This window comes from Danio rerio, chromosome 23 (assembly GCF_049306965.1).
Source record: "Danio rerio strain Tuebingen ecotype United States chromosome 23, GRCz12tu, whole genome shotgun sequence".
NCBI lineage: Eukaryota > Metazoa > Chordata > Actinopteri > Cypriniformes > Danionidae > Danio > Danio rerio.
The window spans coordinates 27,100,446-27,119,410 of record NC_133198.1 but is presented as its reverse complement, the minus strand read 5'-3'; the positions used below and the strand labels follow the sequence as shown (position 1 = coordinate 27,119,410).

The window sequence follows — 18,965 nt, the reverse complement described above, 5'->3', positions numbered from 1 at the left end:
AAAGATTAATTACAGTTAGCTCCGGTTTCCCCCACAGTCCAAAAACATGCGCTATAGGTCATTTGGGTAGGCTAAATTAACTGTAGTGTATGTGTGGGAATGAGTGTGTTTTGATGTTTCCCAGTACTGGGTTGCAGCTGGAAGGACATCCGCTGTATAAAACATATGCTGCATAAGTTGGTGGTTCATTCTGCTGTGGTGACCCCAGATGAATAAAGGGACTAAGCCGAAAAGAAAATGAATGAATAATCACAATTAATCACATCCAAAATAAAAGTGTGTTTGACATAATATATGTGTATTATATAAATATTTCTTATGTATAAATAGGCCCACACGTAATCTGCGCATGCTGAAATCTGCAGATTTCCTCAGATTTTTAACCCATCATTGAGTCTATGTATTTACTTGTGTAAACATGTGTAAATTTATATTATTTTAGTTTTTTGATTAAATTTATTAATATTATTGACTGATATGAAAATGTGTATATAATTTATTTAGATTACAGTTTGTAAAGTAATTTTTTTCTGTCTTGTAGTAGATATATTTTATGAGAAACTTGCTTTGTTTACCAAATAAGGGGTTCTAATTTAATTTGCATTGTAAACATTAAATAAAAATTAAAAAGGTGTTATTTTTTATTTGATATATTAAGTTTATAGTTATCATACTCCCAAAATCATTTTGCATACATCCGCAGATTTTTACAAAATTCTCTGCAGAAATAGCAAAAAATGTCCGCAGGTTCTGTCTGGCCATATGCATAAGTGATACACACATATACATAGAAATAAAGCTATGCAATCCAATTTTGTTACAAAGTATATATACATTTAATTATCTATGTATCACATACACATATAATTTATATCTAAATATAAATAAACATTTTCTCAAATATGCACATATGTACATAATAAATATACACAGTACACACAATTAAATTGTCAAAACAAAATTTTGGATGTGATTAATCAGTATACATTTTTCCCTAGCACAAATAAATATGTCTTGAGCAACAAATGAGTTTTCTGTTATACCGTTCTTACGGTATATGTACTTTTTGGTTTGTTTGTATGGTTTTTACATTTTTTTTCACAATGGTTTTGTTTAGTTTTTTAGGGCAACAGTATCTCCAGCAAAAAAGGAACCTCTACACCAAAAGCTACTGGTCCAAAATATTTTAAATATATTTTAAAGTAAAATATATTGGGTTCAATGCGGGAACACATTGTTGTTTTTACCCAGACATTTAAAAAGAACTTATATTAAGGGCAGTATGATATGTGCAGCAAGATTGTAATACCGTGGAACCGCGATATTTTTATCCAAAGTTATCATACCATCAGAATCCTATACCGGCCCATGCCTAGACATCAGTGGTTTGTTCTGTAGTCAATCAGAAAAAAAACCCTAAAAGGGGCTAATAATATTTATTTTTAAATATTAAGAATTAAGAATTTTTCCAAATAAAAAATATAGTAGGGCATTAAAACATTACTTGATAGGGAAATTCACTGAAGGGCTAATAATTTTGTCTTCAGCTCTATAACATCATACAGAACTTCAACTGAATTTCTGTCCCACCAAAAGAGACACACATTTTTACCTGCAATCATCTTATAAATTAATCATAAACAATAAATGGACCTGACTCTTCTGTATAGAAGCTCTTGCTGAACTTACAGTATGTGATCTTCGCTTCTTCCAGTTCTGCAGTTTGGCTTCATCACTATCTTTGTGGCGGCGTTTCCTCTGGCTCCTCTGTTTGCTCTGCTGAATAACTGGGTGGAAGTGAGGCTGGATGCTCATAAGTTTGTGTGTGAATACCGGCGGCCCGTGGCAGAGCGAGCACAGCATATTGGTGTCTGGTTCATCATACTGGAGGCGCTGTCCCACGTGTCTGTCGTAGTCAATGTGAGAACCTGCTAAGAAAAAAAACTTGTATTATCTAACCAATACAGCTTACTCACAGCTTACTCATGTATAATCATTTACTATATTTTTTGCAATGTACAGGTAACACTTTATAAAATGGGACACACAGTTTATGTTAGGTAATGTGTTTACTAACATGAACTAATAATGAACAATACTTGTACAGCATTTATTAATTATAATTCAACATTTACCAATTCAGTATTAAAGTCCAACACTGTGCTTGTTAACATTAGTTAATGCACCATGACTTAGCATGTACTAAAAATAAACAACTGTATTTTCATTAACTTAATTTATTATATATTATTACTTATTAGCATTAAATAATGATTACCTGATTATTAACGTAACGTAGAATGGTTATTTTGTGATTATTATAATCATTAAGTGATTGCATATGATTGTTTTATCTGAATATATTTATTTGTAAACGATCTAATGTAATTTTCAGGGTTTTTTTTACGTTAAGTGGTTGTAAACAATTTATTTGGGCTGAATTTAAACAGACAAATTAAGTTGAACATTATTGAACTTAATTTGTCTGTTTAAATTCACCACAAATAAATTGCTTGCAACAGTTCTGCATGCAACACTTTTTTTCAGTAGTAATTTAAGTTCTTCATACACTACTTAGATTGAAATTTGATTTATTAAATCATAACCGCAGTCTGGTGAGGTCATATGTTTTATGCGTTGTTTTCCAACACTGACTTCTACCATTTAAAAAATAAAACACATTAATAAAAATATATTTATCGCTGCAAAACAAATTAAAAGTGGTAATATTTTTTTTTAAAATGTGTGTAAGCATATACATGAATTTAACTTTAAACAACACTTCTAAACATTTTAATTTAAGTAACCTTTATTAGTGAACATTAGTGTTTCTTAGTTTCTCATTTTTATAGATATAAAAAAATATTTTTACAAAACAATCTCTTAAATATAATATGATAATATCTGTTACATGAAAAGATTACGAATGTTTTCTAAACAGTTTGGAAACTTGTTTAGTACTGCTGTATTGAGGAAAAAAAATAGTCAATGTGAACTAAAACTGTTTCATCAACAACGTTTAGCAAATAATCTTCAAAACAAAATCAAAAAAACAAAAAAACGTCAGTTTTGTCAAATTAGAGAAATCTAGGCAACTTTATGGGTAAATTAAACAATAAAAAAAATTTAGTGTTTTTTTTTTTACGTTCAAACAACAAAATTTGTCTTTTTGCTAAATTGTTTTATGTTCAAACCACTTAAATTTGCAAAAAAAAAAATTATAGTTCACTTAATTAGATTGTCAAACAAATTGAATGTTTGACCCATTATTTTTATACAGTGTATTCTACTGCTCACACACAAGTTGTTGTCAAAATATCTTTCTCCTGGTGAGCTCTGTAAATGTGCTTGACCAAAGTGAGCACACGCTTTTGCCCACACAAAAATGATACTGTAGATTCTTCTTGAAATAGTGGGATTTTGCCCCAAAAAAATCAGCAGAGAAGCAGTTTTGCTAGCTGTTTATTTGTGAAACATATAATATACAGATTTTGTTATCCAATATATATATATATATATATATATATTTTCCCTCTACAGGCATTCCTCATTGCGTTCACCTCAGATTTTCTGCCCCGTCTTCTGTACCAGTACAAGTTCAACAATGACCTCCATGGATATGTCAACTTCACACTGGCTTATTCTCCACCCAGTTACAATCACTCCAGTCATACTGTGTGCAGGTAACACTGCAGTGCAACAAACCTGACATCTGATTTGATGCGCTATTTTGCCTTTTTTTTTAAGGGATGTTCCTTATATGTTGCATTTTGTTCAGTTTAGCCATGTTCAGATATTTCCTGGCTATCTTTGTGTTTTGCACTGCAGAGGTGAAATTGTTCATCATAGCAGTAAACTGTAAAACTGCAGCTGTCAGCAATGTTCGATTTTTCTTCTCTTGTAGTCATTTTTTGTCATTTATTTTCTTCTTGTCAGGTATAAAGCATTTCGGGATGAAAATGGGAAATATAAGCTGGTGTATTGGGAGCTCCTGGCTGTAAGACTGGGATTTATTATCGCCTTTGAGGTGATCAATAATTTCATTATATACAAATATGCAATATATATATAGTAGGCCTGTCATGATATCTATTTTTTGTTGTATGATATGTTGTACCAAAATATATTGCAATATATTATATAATGCCAGAATGACAATATAATATTATCACAATGCACAGTATACTCTTCCAACGAGCTCATATTTTATTCTTAAAAATATTTTATTTAGTTTTAGTCATGTTTACAATTTAATAAATAGGCATTGGAATCAAAGTGTGAAAATGCATATTATATACATAATAATAATAAATGTTAAAAAAAAATGCAAGATAAAAAAAAATAACCAAGGCTGTGATATCTGCTACCAGATCTATTTTCAGTTGTCAGACACCCACATGAAAATATACTATAGTAATTTATTGTAAATACTATTTGTTTACTATATTATTTGTACTATTTGTAAAACAACTAATGTTTTTTTAACCATACTTACACTGATACCTCTAATAGAGATAGAGATGTTGTACAATCAGCTAAAATGTTGCTAGAATTGTTTTATTTGTATGTATATATATATATATATATATATATATATATATATATATATATATATATATATATGTATATGTATATATATATATATATATATATATATATATATATATATATATATATATATATATATATATATATATATATATATGTATATGTATATATATATAAATATATATATATATATATGTATATGTATATATATATATATATATATATATATATATATATATATATATATATATATATATATATATATGTATATGTATATATATATATATATATATATATATATATATATATATATATATATATATATATATATGTATATGTATGTATGTATATATATATATATGTATATATATATATATATATATATATATATATATATATATATATATATATATATATATATATATATATATATATATATATATATATATATATATATATTGCATCAAAATGATTGAGGTCATGTCCATGTGCTGTGTGATAAGTCGATATATTTACTATTGTGACAGGCCTAATATATAGTAATCAACCCAGAAGTAAGAATAATTTTGAGCTTGACTATATAGTTTACAGAATAATTTTATTTTTTTATGAACATTTATAAGTGGAAACCAAAACAAACTAAACATTTAATTGGTTATATAGTTGTATTTCTGTACATAAATAACAAATATATTATAATAAGCTTCTGAAATCTTTTTAGTTATTAAGATAAAAAGATTTAGTGAGTCTGTCTAAATCAGCAGTTTGTGTCAACAAAACAAAATGCTGTAAAATTATGATTTTTCCGGGTAATATATTAAAGAATATACATAACCATTAATTGATTACAGCCTCTTTTCTAATTGTCTAAAAATAATTTTCTCTGTACATTACAGTAATGAGTGTGTTTGTTCATATATTCAGCATGTAGTGTTCTTCGTTCTGCGTGTGATTGACTGGATGGTTCCTGATATCCCTGAGTCTCTGCAGCTGAAGATCAAGCGTGAGCGTTACCTGGCTAAACAGGCTCTGGCTGATAACCAGGAGGCCTTGCTGGTGAGTGCCAGGATGTTTTTAGTGAACAAAGTGGTCTCCACATCCTCCAGTATTTATGAATATATGAGATTTTCCTATTTTATTTACTTTTGCCATTTGTATTATTTTTTATTAAATGTTTTGCTGTACTAATTTTAGTTCCCATAATATGTATGTTCCCATATATATGTATGTGCAATATCAGAGTCACAGAACTCAGAAGTGCTGAATTTTATATCATATTATATTATATTATATTATATTATATTATATTATTATGAATAAGTTGAAATAAGTTAGGAATTTATATATAAATCAACATTTAAAGTGGATCAAAAAAAAAAAAATCCATATTGTCCTAAATAGAGAATGGGTGTTGTTCAATAGTTTTAGGACAATTTTAATTAAAGGTTTTGATCCATTTCAAATGTTTACTACTATATACAGTAAATATTTATTATATGTATATACAGGATAATATAAATTCATAACTTATTTTTGATGACATTTCTTCTAAATTAAAAAATAAAAAATGTCGGCATTTAGAGTATTTGTTTTTGAATAGCTGTACATATCAATGAAATAAATGTGTGACATAGTTCCATTACTCTAGTAAAAGTGGAGCAATGACCTCTGCATTACTTTTTTCTGCCCTGGTTTATATACTTCACATATTCTGAAAAGCACATGTGGGGAAAAAGATCAAAACATTATTCAACCCACTTTTCTGGAAAATATGTGTTAGGATGATGCTCTGCTTTTAGCTGAGGTCAGAGTGTATATTTGGCTGCGCTGGTTCCGAGCAGTGACTTACACCAAATACTCAGGATTATGGGGACAAAATGTTCAAGTAAAAAAAAATGTTGACATGATCCCTTGTGTGTTCCTCTATCTGTCATTTTACAGCCTCCTTCTAGGTCATTCTGTTGTTAAATCAATTTTGGTTAACTTAATTATAGAGTTTATAAATAGATCTACATTTTATCTGTTCATCATCACAGGTACAACATTGTTTAAATCGTTCTTAATGATTATTAAAGATGTATGTTCTATATATTTTGTATAATACAAATTACATATTGTCTGCCGGTTCAAAATAAAATTACTCTTTACTCTTTATATTTTATTTTTTAACACCCAACCCTAAACCCAACCATCACAGTAATGTAAAACCAGTAGTTATACCGAGCATTATTTATGCTATCTATTAAATTACCTAATAAATTGTACTTTTTAACACCTACCCTCACACCAACTCTACCAACCATCACAGTAATGTAAAAATATAAATTATTGTTATAAATTGTCATAAAAAATGCTGCTTTATTGATGTGCATATCGCACTTCTGGCCAGCCGTTTATCCAATCTAGACTTTACATTGTCTGAAGCCATTCCCCAACAACACCTTCATCAGTACATAGACAAGAGGGAAGCGGAGCGAGGGGGTCAGGAAGAGGTAGAAACTGTGTCTAATATTAAATCTAATTAAATGTCCTAAAATAAGTAAAGGAAAAAATATTTAGAATTATTTTTTTATTAGTGTTTTACCGCATCATAATTCTGTCTTTGTAAACTTAATTTCTCTTATTGTTCTATCCGTTTTTTTTCTGTCTCTCTAAAATTTATTAATTTTATTATTATTATTATTAATTAATAATTATTATATATTTTTCTCTCCACTTTAGTCAGTACAAATTTAAAGGGATCGTTCAACCAAAAATACGATTCCTGTCATCATCATTTACTCACCCTTTCTTTGTTCAAACCGGAGATATTATTATTATTATTATTATTATTATTATTATTATTATTATTATTATTATTATTATTATTTATTCCTCTAAACAAAAAAGAATATATATTTTGAAGAAAGCTGAAAACCTGTAACCATTGAGAAGTTATAGGTATTCAACTTTCATCAAAATATCTTCTTTTGTGTAGAAGTAAACTCAAGGGTTTATAACCACTTGAGAGAGAGTAAATAGTGCGTAAATCTGAGTTTTTTTGGTGAACTATCCTTAAAAACCAGACTGAGAAAGTATTGTAATGTATGCAAAACATCTTCACTTTTGATAAACATTCGTGCTTGAATGATGGTTTGGTTTCTCTAAGCAATCTCTTTCTTTCTCTTTCCTCCAAATTTCTCTTCTTTCTTTAAAGCAAGCGAAGCGTCTCGCTACATGAGACTGACCTGCAGCTCAAGTGTTTCTCCAGAAGGGGGCGCTACAAAAACACTTTCAGAACTGACTGTTTTGAACAAGAAAAGGAAAAGAAATGCTGTTGGACTGAATTTTGGCTTGTGTTTTGTGCCGGTTGATGGTGTGAGGGTGTTTGTAAGCATGCATTTCACAATGAAGAGGTGTATGCCAAACTCCGTTCTCTATCACCTCTACTTTAACCAACGGCTGTTTACATCTGACTTCCTCTGGCTCCAACTTTAGTAATACTTGTGTTCAGCTGCACATCTCACTCTCTCTGGCCTCCCGATGAATGATATATTCCTATTTAGATTTAGTGGGAGGACAGGGAGGTTTGCTTTTCTACATTAATACTAAAGTATATATTTGTACTACTGACAAAGGGAGAATTGTGAAAGATGGCAAATGCTCTAGAAGTCTATTGTACAATATGTGTTGGTGTGAAATGCTTGTCAGAGTAATACCTTAATATATTTGCATTTGTCATGTCTGTCTCTGGGCTGTTTAAGGTATTACGTTTTAAAATAAAGCTAGTTTCAATAACTGTTAAAAAAAAAAGCATTTCAGTGTTTGCATGCTGGGGGACAGGATTAAAAAATGATTCAGGCACAAATGAAGAACTCAATCATTTTAAAACACTTTTAAAAAGACAAGTTGGGATGTGTTCACTCTGTTCTCTTCTAAGATGAATAGAATGAATTATATAGATGAATTATATTATAAATGAAAGGGCATGATGACTATGCACAGCCAAAAAAGAAAAAGTTTTGTGAAAATACAGTATCATAAGTTATTTATCTCATATAAAAAAGTAGTTTTTTTCTCTACATATTTGTTGGGCTGCACAATTTGGCCAAATATATTTTTTTTCTTTTCTTTTCTTTTTGATAGGACAGTAGCTAGACTGAAGCAGGGGGCAAGATTGAGAAAGTCCAGTAGTCTTGTCTTGAACTCGTTTCACTTTACGCACAATTGCACAACATGTCAGTGCACCGGCTTTAATATCAATTTAATAGAGCTATTTTATTTTTCAAATTTGATCAACAATCGTATAATAGTATTGGATTTTTAATTTCTCATTTTAAGTTATGTATAAAATTATTTTCAGTGATGAAAATGTTAATGAGTGTTTTTTTTAACTGAATGAGCTGCTCCTGTGTAAATAAAAACTGTGCCGCACTCTGAAACACAAAGTGCACATATTTTGATGCACAATGCATGCCAAAATTCACATTTTAGGATACTTTTCTAAAGAAAACCTTCATTCATTCAATTTCTTTTCGGCTTACTCCCTTTATTAATCTGGGGTCGCCACAGCGGAATGAACCGCCAACTTAGCGGATGCCCTTCCAGCTACAACCCATCACTGGGAAATAGAAAACATTTAATATTTTATTTTTATGTCATATATTTGTTATATTTAAGATAGATATTACTGTAGGTTATGTAGAGTATTTACTGTGAAATGAGCCACTAGAAAATCTGGATAAAGACCTAATCACATGTAAATGAACACAGTGCTTGGCTCCAATCTAATCCAATCTAGCTTGGCCTTAAACACCCAGCATGCACAAGAAGTCAACATGGTGTCAGACTGATGTTGTACCCCAAAGTTGTGGGGACGTTGCATTTTTTGGGAAATGAAAATCAGGTTGACGTCAGAACCCAACATCAGGCCTACATCAATGTTCAACCTAAAATTAACCAAATTTCAACGTTTAATGATGTTACAGCTTGATGTTGTGTGGATGTTACCACTATGGCATCTATCAGATGTTGGAATTTGGTTGCCACACCTGACGAATAATTGTCAGTATTTGACGTCAATATGATGCTGGTTTAAGATGTTGACACGACATTAGATTTTGATAAAAAATCAATGTCTTTAGATGCTGGCTAGACTTGAATTTTGGTCACCTGACATCACAACCTAAATCATTGTGTACCTGCCGGGCAATAACTAAATGCACTACAGAATGTTACGTTTATGAAGAGCATTTAGTAACACTTTATTTTGAAGTACCATTTGAGTATTAGTAGACTTTCTGCTTAATATCTGCTGATACTGCTCCTTCAACAGACATTTAACTGACCATCAGAAATTTTGCCAGAACATGTCAACTTACACTAACCCTAACCTCAACCTAACAGTCTACTTATAATCTGAGAGTTAGTTGGCATGTAGATGCAATGTAACCTAAATTTAACTTAATAGACCATCGAAATAACATGTGACTGAGCATTTCTTGAAAACACTGTTGACAGTGGAACACTGGATTTTAGCTGCTCATATTCAATATGCACATGTCTCATATTAAATCACCTCACTTGCAATTTGCCAATCAAACTACTAAGTCATATCACGATTTGATTTCAATCAATTGTGCGGCCTTGCTTCCAAAGCCAAAAGAACTGTGAATCTATAAATTACAAACAGCAGCTTAAACATTATTTTAAGCATCTTTTGTTCCACAGGGGAAAAAAACAGAATTGGAATGATATGAGTGCAAGCAAACGATCACAGAATGTAATTTTTGGCCAAACAACCTGTTTAATTCCAAGCTACGCCTGCCCTGTCGAACAATGCCTAATTGTGCAAAAATGGTGAGCTTGGACACGAACGAAAATGATATGCTTGAACAAGTTAAAAAGGTGAAGAAGACAACACTAATGCCGAGCCATTGAAGTTCTGTGTTCCAGAGCCGAGAGCCCATGCCAGCTGGCAAACATGTCAGATCCTTAATCTTTAACACGTCCATGTAGGCAACTCCTGCTCTACTTTCTGCAGATCTCTGCTTCTCAAATTCCGTTTCATTCCATCAAACCATCAATCCCAGCATTGTGTGACAAACCTGCCCCTTTGATATCACTTTTACCAAACTGTTTTGTTAAGCAACTCTGATTTATTAAGTCAGAAGCGGACAGGTGTTCTGATAATGATTTCTCTCTAACCCCACCTACCCAAAAAAAAAAGAAGAATCTCCATTGCCTCAGGCTCTTTCTTTCTCCCTATCTCTCTCTCTCTCTCTCTCTCTCTCCTTCATTTTTTGATTGTTATGATTGCTGTGCGTTCCTCCGCCGTTCAGCCTGCAGGAGGGGTTGGTTGGTACATGTCAAGGTGCTAAAATATGCAACGTGGACACCAGCTTTTCAGCTTATTAATAACGGACTCATCACTTACAAGATCCATAACACTAACTCTTACCAAAGCAAACACTCTTATTTCTCAATAAACACACATCAACATATACACCGGCAGACACATATTTGTATGTGAGTTCAGGGATTTTACTATCTAGACGTTCTAGCTTGAAAAGTGGCTCATTATAAGTGAAGTGTGCAAAGAAAAAAGAAGTTCAAGAGTATTTAAAGAGCATATCTGAGTGAGTTTCGGCATGCCCTCTCTGCTACTTGCTATCTTCAAACTGATACTTACCTAATTACACACACATACACATGCACACACTCGTATGCACCAAGGGATATTCAAAGAGTCTTCTTCCCACCCACCAAACTAACCCGCCTAAGCGACCGCCTGCTATCCACTGCTGTTGACACACAGGAATCCAGACACACACACACACACATTCACTCACTGCTCTTTCTTTCTGCTTGGCAGGAAGAGTCTCCTCTGAACCAGACAACAGCTTGCACTTCTCTGCTTTTCCTCTGCTGGCAGGTGTTAGAAATAAAGCCATAAATAAGTGGACTTAAAGACAACACTACAGAGAGAGAGAGAGGACAAATGTCTTGCACAAGTGAGCAAGGGATATGAGGGGAAAAAGGAGAAGAAACCTGCATTTTTAGGTAGCTTGAATTGTTAGTAGGCTTTGCTGTTCAGTTTTTATTATTCCATTTTTGTGGTTGAAGTGAATATTTGGATGTTTTGATTTCAAGCGTTGGTGTCTGAGTGAATGTGTTGTTGAGGGGAAACCAAAAGTAACCGGGAGGAACGCAAGGCAGTCATGGACATTATAACACCTCAGACTCGAGACTGGACGACTTGGATTTGCACACCGGAGTTGGACCCCATCCAGCCCACTGTCCACTGATACAAATGAGGTACTAGCTTTCTGAAAATCTACATTTGTGGAGATCTGTTGTATTTTGGGTGATAGTACAACATTGTATTGGGGAACGGCTGTGTAGTTTGTGTTATACTTTATGAGGAACCTGCAGTCAGAGAACATGGAAATAGGGGACTGTAGTTTAGTCCAGGAAATATATAAAAGGTTTTAGGTTTTTGAAACAAAAATGCCATGAAGAAAATACACTATTTGTAGCTCTATAACACTATTTATAATAACAGTTTGTTGGTTATCCACACATGTGTTTGTTTATATGTATGTGGAGTTTTATGTTAATATTTATTTATAAACAAAAGTAAATTATCTATCTTAATCAGTTCATTTATGTTGTATTGAATATTAAAAGTATCTAATAACACTAAATCTGACTATAATGGGGAAAAAGCCAACTTAAAATTAAACATTTACTAATTTATTATTAACAGTAAACATGTACTTATCATTATAATAAATAATTGTATATGTTAATATTAAGTTATTTGAGCTAAAGTTAATTTGAACTTGAAATTAAAAGCAGAAACCTTTCTTCATAGTGAATTTTATTTAAAATCATTGCATTTAAAATGTGTAAATTAAAAACTTTCGCTCTCTCAGATTTTTATTTGTCATTATTGTTAGTTGTTTAAATAAACAACTGAGATTTTATTTTGTCTCCTGTCACTTCTGGGCATTGTAATCAGTTGCTGCCAGAGACAAAATTATGACTGCTTCCTGTTTACTGTATAACACGCTGAACATTTAAGGTCACCGTAAACTCAGGTCATTTCTATCTGTCTTGCTCAGTTTGCGCTGTACTGCCAGACAATTTTGCCTTGTTCAAACAGATGCTTATGCATGGAGAGTATAATGTTTTGATTTGCACATCTGACACTCATCACCTGCATAGACAAATCTCATGAAATGCCTGGGATATGGTCCAGTTTATTAAATCTTGATCGAGCAAGCAGCAGTGCTGCCCTCCAGCCCTTTTAAAAGACACAATCAAATGCAAATACGCTCGTGCTAGTGATCGCTTGCAAGCTACTTAATGTTGCATGCATAATAGTGCGATAGATTGAGCAGGATATGAGTCTGAATGTTGTGCTGCTGCAGGGATAGAATTGCGTGCGAGTGCATGTCTGGAAGACGCTGTTTAAGAACTGCACATGAATATTTGTGTTGCTTGTTCAAGTAACACGATTCTTGAACATTTTTGACAACTTGTTTGTTTTAAGTTCAGAGAACTTAATAATTTATATTTTACAACTGGCTAGTAGTTCCCAGCATGCTTGTGTTTGATTACATTTGAGGAAAAATGTTAACAATAAGTGTAATCCAAATAAAAAGAAATATTTGAGTTTAACCGCAACTTATTTTAGAAATTTCAAGCAGTTTCTAATGAAAATTTGAGGTTGCTAGCACTTTGGATGCCAGTTCTGTCCATAAAAACAATAAATGTTATTAAAGTAGTTGTTTGAACTAATATACTGTAGCTAAAGGTGCCATTTTTAAGCTCATTTATAACCCCAGAAATTGCCTATAGATTCAGACTCTCCAGCTTGACCATATTTGGATGGGTCATGAATATTAATGAGGACTGCTCTTACACTCTGCAGCTCCTGTTAGTGCCTCCCTTAAAAAGTTGTATTAGAGTTGTATTTTGAAGCTTTATCATATAAAAAACAGGCAGAAAATGATATCTATCCCTGCAGAAATATGATTTTTTTTAAATTGTATTGGTGTTATTTTTAAAGTAAGAGCTGAGTGCTCTTGCTTTAAAAACTTGCTCTTACTTTTTAAACACTTACAGTATACTGAGCAGTCTACATGTGTTTGTTGCCTCATTACAAACATACTGTACAGCACTACCATTCTGCATCTGTCTGCTTTGCATAGCAACAGATAGAATACAATCTAAAGATGTGGCATGGCGGGCTTTAAAGCACTTGTCCACAAGCATTTTTTCCCCAAGCTGAACAAAATCATCACTTCCTGGAAAAACTGGTGCCAAATATCAAAAGTACAAATGTAATTTGCTGCTGTAGGAGAAGCTTTGTGAATCTGTTCTTTATTTAAAAAAGACTTGTGCCTCAGAGGGCAATCCTGTCACACAGTGAATGTGCAGTGGCTTTTGAAGGTGTGGGACGCGGAGCACAGACGCTCTTGATTCTGGAGGTAATTAATATTATAATAACACTAATACTTAAACGTTTTTTAGAATGTCCAAAACAACAGTTTAGATGCTTTACAATATGATCAGCCTGCTGGTTTGTCCATTCACACACATTTTTAACATCACATGATCTCTTATAACAAAATCCCGTGGCTTTTTAATGCGCATACTGAAATTTGTTTGATAAAAGTGTTTCCATCATAGTTTATGCACATCTTTTCTTATTGAATAAAAAATTTATCCTACTCAATTATGCGTATATGGTTTTTATGCACATTTTCAAAATGTATGCACATCTTGCCGTTTCTATCAACTGTTAATCAAAATGTGCATAAACATAGGTGCATGGAAAGTAGCTTATAAAAGAATGTGGCCGGTCAAATACAGCTTGAGGTGTGCATACTAATGATTTAGTGTGCAACAAAGGTCTGATTGGCCGGTTTTCACCTGGATTTTACACTTACATAAGAACAAGGGGAAAATGATGTTTGAAGCTAAAGGTTTGTCATTTTCTTCCATCTAAACTTTTTATTCAGCTATGCCTATCCATATGTTCATTATTTGGCGCCTATAACAAAATATTCTGATAATCCAAATTAAGTGACCCTCTCAACAAGAGTAAAATATTTTCATAAAATTTATAAGATAATTTTAACTGATTTGATATTGATTTTTGATTTGACTTTGCTTTTGGGTTTTAAAGGAATAGCACTCGACTATGTGGAAATGTGGACATTTTTTGTGGATAGATACAGCACAAACTACTTGGTATGTTTTTTTGTTGTTTAGCTTTGTGTTGGTCTGTTTTATTTCATGAATTTATTCATTTTTTGGAAGTTTTGGTGTAGTTTCTGTTGCACATAAAAAAACTCAAATATACACAGCTAATAGTGTGACTGGTTGATTTGGGAAAGAGGACATGCAGTGCCCAGATGCTCATAAAAGACAATGAAAAAAATGGAAGAAAATATCTGTCTCAAATGAGGTCATTCTTGTTGATGTACAGTACATGAGAGACTAAAACTAAATGACTGTGTCAAAGTAAATGACATTTCAAAGTACAGGTTATTAATACTTAAAAGAGTTTGATAAGAAATATCTGACGCCATAATGACTTTTTATTGCAGATTTGGCAAATCCAAGCTCCAGCAATGACAATGGAGTTTAATAGATGTTAATCAACTTTATCGTTTATTGGGTTTTGTTTAATATTACAATACCTAGTGTTACTTATTACTTATTTATAAACCATTAATATGCTCTATTATAGTTCTGTTTATGAAATATTTCTATTTACTATAACTACATTTTTAATTCACTTTCATTCTCAGCCATTTTACAACCTAAACTTAATCATTTTGTTATTGTTGTAAGTTCTTCATAACACAGACATCTGCTTGTAAGATCTGTCTGGTCTGATAGTTAGATTATTTACTCAGCTGTCATAAATTTGAACAATATAATGGTCCATCAAACTCATGTCTCATAAAGCGCTGCTGCATCATCACTCTGTGTGTTTATTGATGTGTAAGTGATTGTTTGTTGGCATGTGTGGAGCATGTGTTTCGGAGAGTGTTTTCTTTTCTTTGCGAGAAGGAGGTGTGACGTCCTCTTTATGACCCAAGCACCTGTCTTATGGAGCCCTTTATGTTCTCCTCTACACCGCTGTGCAGGAATAGCAATTATCTCGACCGGCCAGACAAAATTATTAAACAGCAGAAACCCAGCGGCTTCAGCAGGCTTTATTAACACCTGAGTTTAAGGCAAAACATTGCATGTGAATAAATATAAACAAATATCAAAATTAAATACTAGTTGTCATCATACCTCCCCAGTTGATTGATTACATTGAGAATTGCAGATTTTTTGTGTCTTGCAATTTTTTTAAAATGTTATGTTCAATATGCAAATTAGGTGTCATATCATTAAATATTTGCATACATTACCTGCACAAAATCTAAACACTGAATGAAGTCAGGTTCAAAATTCTTGTTTTCACTTTTTGACGTATTAGAAGTTTTTACAGAGGGTGTTTGGATGTTTCTTTTACATTACATAAAAAAGCCCAAAATCTCAAAATGGACAAGTGCATGTTTTTGCCTTTAGTGTCTAACCATACCAGTGTCTAACCTAACCATTGAGTTCCTTTTAACATAAATAAGGGGTAAACAAAAAAAAGTATCATATCACAATAAAATCTTCCTGCCTTATTCATCCTCACCCAGCAGGCTCGGAAACTATTGTCTGCTATTGTTGCGTCACAGAATTGGAAGTGTAAGAGATACTTTCAGTATTGGAGCCATTATCCTACACTAATATAAGCTCTTTTTGAATAGAGTAAGATCAGGTGATCCTCAAACACCAGACTGGATGGACCTTAGATGAATTGTCTCCATTGACATAGAATCCCATGTTAGTTTGTAAGAGGAGTGAACGTTTTGGCTGTTTAAGCAGGGTCAGATCCCACAGGGAGACCCATGGATTTCCCCAACGCAGAAAAAGTAATTGTGGAATCTATCCCAGTGATGAAAACATAATCTAATGCTCTGTCTAATGCTCAGTGTCATGGACATTAGCATAATAATTTCAGAAATTAAAAGTAACACCTAATCACCACATTGACTATTGTCTGTAAATATTAAACAGGAGACTATTTACATATGAAGTCTAATGTATTTTATGTAGAGTGTGGTTTTATCAAACCTACATTTACCTTTATTTTTCATTTATGTAAACTGAGGTTGACAAGGTGGCTCAGTGGTTAGCACTGTTGCCTCACAGCAAGAAGGTCACTGGCTCAAGTCCCGGCTGGGTCAGTTGGAATTTCTGTGTGAGTTTGCATGTTCTCCCTGTGTTTGCATGGGTTTTCTCTGGGTGATCCAGTTTCCCCCACAGTCCAAACACATGCGCTATAGGTGAATTGAATAGACTAAAGTTGGCTGTAGTGTTTAAGTGTGTATGGATGTTTACCAATACTGGGTTGCAGCTGGAATGAAATCTGCTGTGTAAAAACATATGCTGGATAAGTTGGTGGTTTATTCTGCTGTGGCCACCCCAGATTAATAAAGGGACTAAGCCGAAGGAAAATGAATGAATGAATGCATGTATGTAAGCTAAAAGTGTATAAGCAAGTTAGATCTTTATGAATACTAAAATAGTGGCACTAATTCCTAATCTACGGACGTTTAAGCCAGATTTAGGTCTTTTTTGCGGGGTGACGAGTTTGTAGACAGATCGGGCTGTGACTGTTGGAATGAGAAATCTAAATAGCGATAATATTTTTAATGATTACCTTTAAATTCTGCATTGTACCTCTCACAAAACTATTATATATTATGAAGAATTATGATGTTTATGATCTGGGAGCATAGATCATAAACTCGAATCTTTTTAATTCTGACTTGTTTCTAAAATAGCATATTTTCTCCATATTTCGGTATATTATGTTTTCACTGTTTTCCCAGAGATGGGTTGCGGCTGGAAGGGCATCCGCTGCGTAAAAACTTGCTGGATAAGTTGGTGGTTCATTCTGCTGTGGCGACCCCGGATTAATAAAGGGATTAAGCCGACAAGAAAATAAATGAATGAAATGAATGAATGTTTTCACTGTAAAATGGTTACTTTTATGTTATTAGGTTGGGTTAACAGATCCCAAAATCAACATAATTCTTCCATAAAATGAAGAAAAAAAGAATTCTTACAGGCATCCTCTTGATTTTATGTTGTTAATACACTGTAATAAATGATGGGTTCCACACAATTCTATCATGTTGTCCAAACACAGATAGATTAAGTTAACTAATTTGTTATTGCAAATTTAAGTAGCTTGAACATAAGAAAATTAAGTTGTCCCCCCGAAAATTAAGAAGTATGTTGTTTCAACTCATTTTAAATAAGTAGTCTGACCAAGTAGCACAACTCATTTTTTGAGTGTAATACTTTTTTTTTTTATTAAGTACAGCATCTAAAACTCTTGACAGTAAACTGTTGTTAAATTTAATAAGCTTGATAACTTCAACAGATTGGACATGCCTTTTGATTATGAAAAAAAAAATAAAACATTTAATTAGGGTCCAGAAAAAAAGGTAAATGTACAACAGAAAAAAAAAAAAAACTATTTGGGAAAAAAGATAAATGAGAGCCATTTCACAGGGTGTGGTTTGTTTTAGCTGTGCTGTCGTGATCATGTTGTCAGATATGAGCATCAGAAAGACTCTTGGAATGTGTATGTTAACCTGTGGCTCAGCTGTGCCAGCCAATGAGTGTTTGTATGACTCGCGGTATTCTCTCAGCAGCTCTGCATTGCTCATATATTCTGGTTGAGATCAGACAGATTTAAGGGAGCAATAGCAGAATGTTTGGAAACAGTACAGTTAGACTAAAGTATGTACAGTCTAAAGTAGTGTGTACAAGGAAAATATACAGTTTTTCAGTTGTTTTAATGAATTTTGTTATAAATTAAAAAATAATTATAGAAATGAATAAATACAAAAGATAATAATGACAACAACAATTACAATAATATATTTTAATTAAATAAAAATATTAAGTCATTTGGTAAAAAGTAAAATCTGTTTTTAAGTGTACAATTTAACATTTAAATGTTTTGTTTTATTATTATTTTTTTTTAGTTTCCAAAAGACTTGACAATGACACACCATGGTAACCATGGTGCAAGCACAGTACTCTTTGAGATGACTATCAGTGTGTATCCTTTAACTGTCATTTCAGTAGCTGATTTACAGTAGATTTTCCTCCATAAACTGAGCTGAACGTCCTGTCTCTCCCTCCCTCACATGTTTTAATTCTGCAGTGTTCGCAGCACCTGCCCCATCACCTGTCAGTTGGAGGCATCAGGCAGACTTTGAATCTGTACCTACATGTATCAGAGCTGCAGTCTGGGGGAAAAGGACGCCATGCCACACCCAGTATAACTCTGTCCT

General features: G+C 32.6%; 2 protein-coding genes and 1 long non-coding RNA gene across 4 annotated transcripts in view; 2 read left to right on the top strand and 1 right to left on the bottom strand.

The window, feature by feature from the left end:
• The window catches only part of ano11 (anoctamin 11), a 28,715-nt gene extending 17,970 nt beyond the window's left edge, over nucleotides 1–10,745 (top strand). For both annotated transcript variants that reach the window (XM_068216906.2, XM_009296915.5), the window contains 5 exons: nucleotides 1,715–1,920; nucleotides 3,541–3,683; nucleotides 3,937–4,027; nucleotides 5,473–5,604; nucleotides 7,745–10,745. In XM_068216906.2, coding sequence (XP_068073007.1) covers nucleotides 1,715–1,920; nucleotides 3,541–3,683; nucleotides 3,937–4,027; nucleotides 5,473–5,604; nucleotides 7,745–7,768 — 596 coding nt within the window. In that variant the 3' untranslated portion in view covers nucleotides 7,769–10,745. The remainder of the gene's footprint in view (nucleotides 1–1,714; nucleotides 1,921–3,540; nucleotides 3,684–3,936; nucleotides 4,028–5,472; nucleotides 5,605–7,744) is intronic.
• The window catches only part of LOC141380492 (uncharacterized), a 43,445-nt gene continuing 26,169 nt past the window's right edge, over nucleotides 1,690–18,965 (bottom strand). Inside the window, exon 3 of the long non-coding RNA XR_012398527.1 lies at nucleotides 1,690–1,928. This is a non-coding gene — a long non-coding RNA (uncharacterized lncRNA). The remainder of the gene's footprint in view (nucleotides 1,929–18,965) is intronic.
• arhgef19 (Rho guanine nucleotide exchange factor (GEF) 19) overlaps nucleotides 11,373–18,965 on the top strand; it is a 29,453-nt gene continuing 21,860 nt past the window's right edge. The window contains exons 1-2 of the mRNA XM_005162208.6: nucleotides 11,373–11,589; nucleotides 11,680–11,844. The gene's annotated coding sequence lies outside the window, so the exon portion shown is untranslated. The remainder of the gene's footprint in view (nucleotides 11,590–11,679; nucleotides 11,845–18,965) is intronic.